Below are 772 nucleotides of genomic sequence, written 5' to 3' on the forward strand. Positions count from 1 at the left end.
CAACACACACACACACACACACACACACACACACACAACGCACACACACACACGCACACGCACACGCACACACACGCCCCACACCTTCCCTCCTTCTCATCCCTCCCCCTTCATCACGCCTTCGGTGTTGGCTTCCCCGCTGGTCCGTCGTACTTGTACACGTACTCGTCGCTCCCACCCATGTACTTCGGCCTCTGCTCCTCATCCACATACTGACCAACGTCCTTCAGAGGCACGAACCTCACCCTCGCCACTGCCTTCGGATGAAGCCAGGTTTTGATGATCGTCCAAGCGAACTCCAGCACCCAGGGCAGATTGTAGATGAGAATGTAGGCCATGATGCTCGGGTAGTAGGTCTTCACGCAGGCAAGCAGGAACGAGATGAAATCAAAGTCCATATGCGACATCCCCGTAGCGTCGGCATCCAGCAAGACGACGCACTGCTCGCCAGGGTGCGCTGCGGCGTAGCGCTCGAACTGCGCCGCCAGGTAGCGCCTCTGGTGGGTGGCGAGCGCCGAGCTCTTGCGGTGCTTGCGACCGATCATCCACAGCAGGGGGCGCCCGCATCGGTCGACGCCGTGCCGGTAGACGGCGCCCTGGTCGTGGTGCTCTTGTAGGAGGTCGGCGTCGGTGACGTCGGCGATGGCGAACGAGCGCCGCCAGGCGAGCGATTCGTGAACCATCGTCACCGCCAATTCGAGGTCGTTGTGGCGAGCGCGGAGAAACAGACCAGCGTAAAGGTCGTCGCTGCGGAAGCGCGCGACGTCGCGCG

General features: G+C 61.9%; 1 protein-coding gene across 1 annotated transcript; it reads right to left on the bottom strand.

Annotated features, from left to right (window-relative positions):
* Nucleotides 1-58: 58 nt before the first annotated feature.
* Nucleotides 59-755, bottom strand: LOC106819676 (motile sperm domain-containing protein 2-like). Its single transcript, XM_014824273.1, has one exon. The coding sequence runs from the start codon at nucleotides 681-683 to the stop codon at nucleotides 114-116; it is 570 nt and encodes a 189-aa protein (XP_014679759.1). The 5' UTR covers nucleotides 684-755; the 3' UTR covers nucleotides 59-113.
* Between the last annotated feature and the right edge of the window lie 17 nt (nucleotides 756-772).

Source organism: Priapulus caudatus, unplaced genomic scaffold (assembly GCF_000485595.1).
Source record: "Priapulus caudatus unplaced genomic scaffold, Priapulus_caudatus-5.0.1 Scaffold4011, whole genome shotgun sequence".
NCBI lineage: Eukaryota > Metazoa > Priapulida > Priapulimorpha > Priapulimorphida > Priapulidae > Priapulus > Priapulus caudatus.

Excerpts from the sequence above, each read along its gene's own strand:
- LOC106819676 (XM_014824273.1), bottom strand. The coding sequence starts at position 683 with ATGGTTCACGAATCGCTCGCCTGGCGGCGCTCGTTCGCCATCGCCGAC.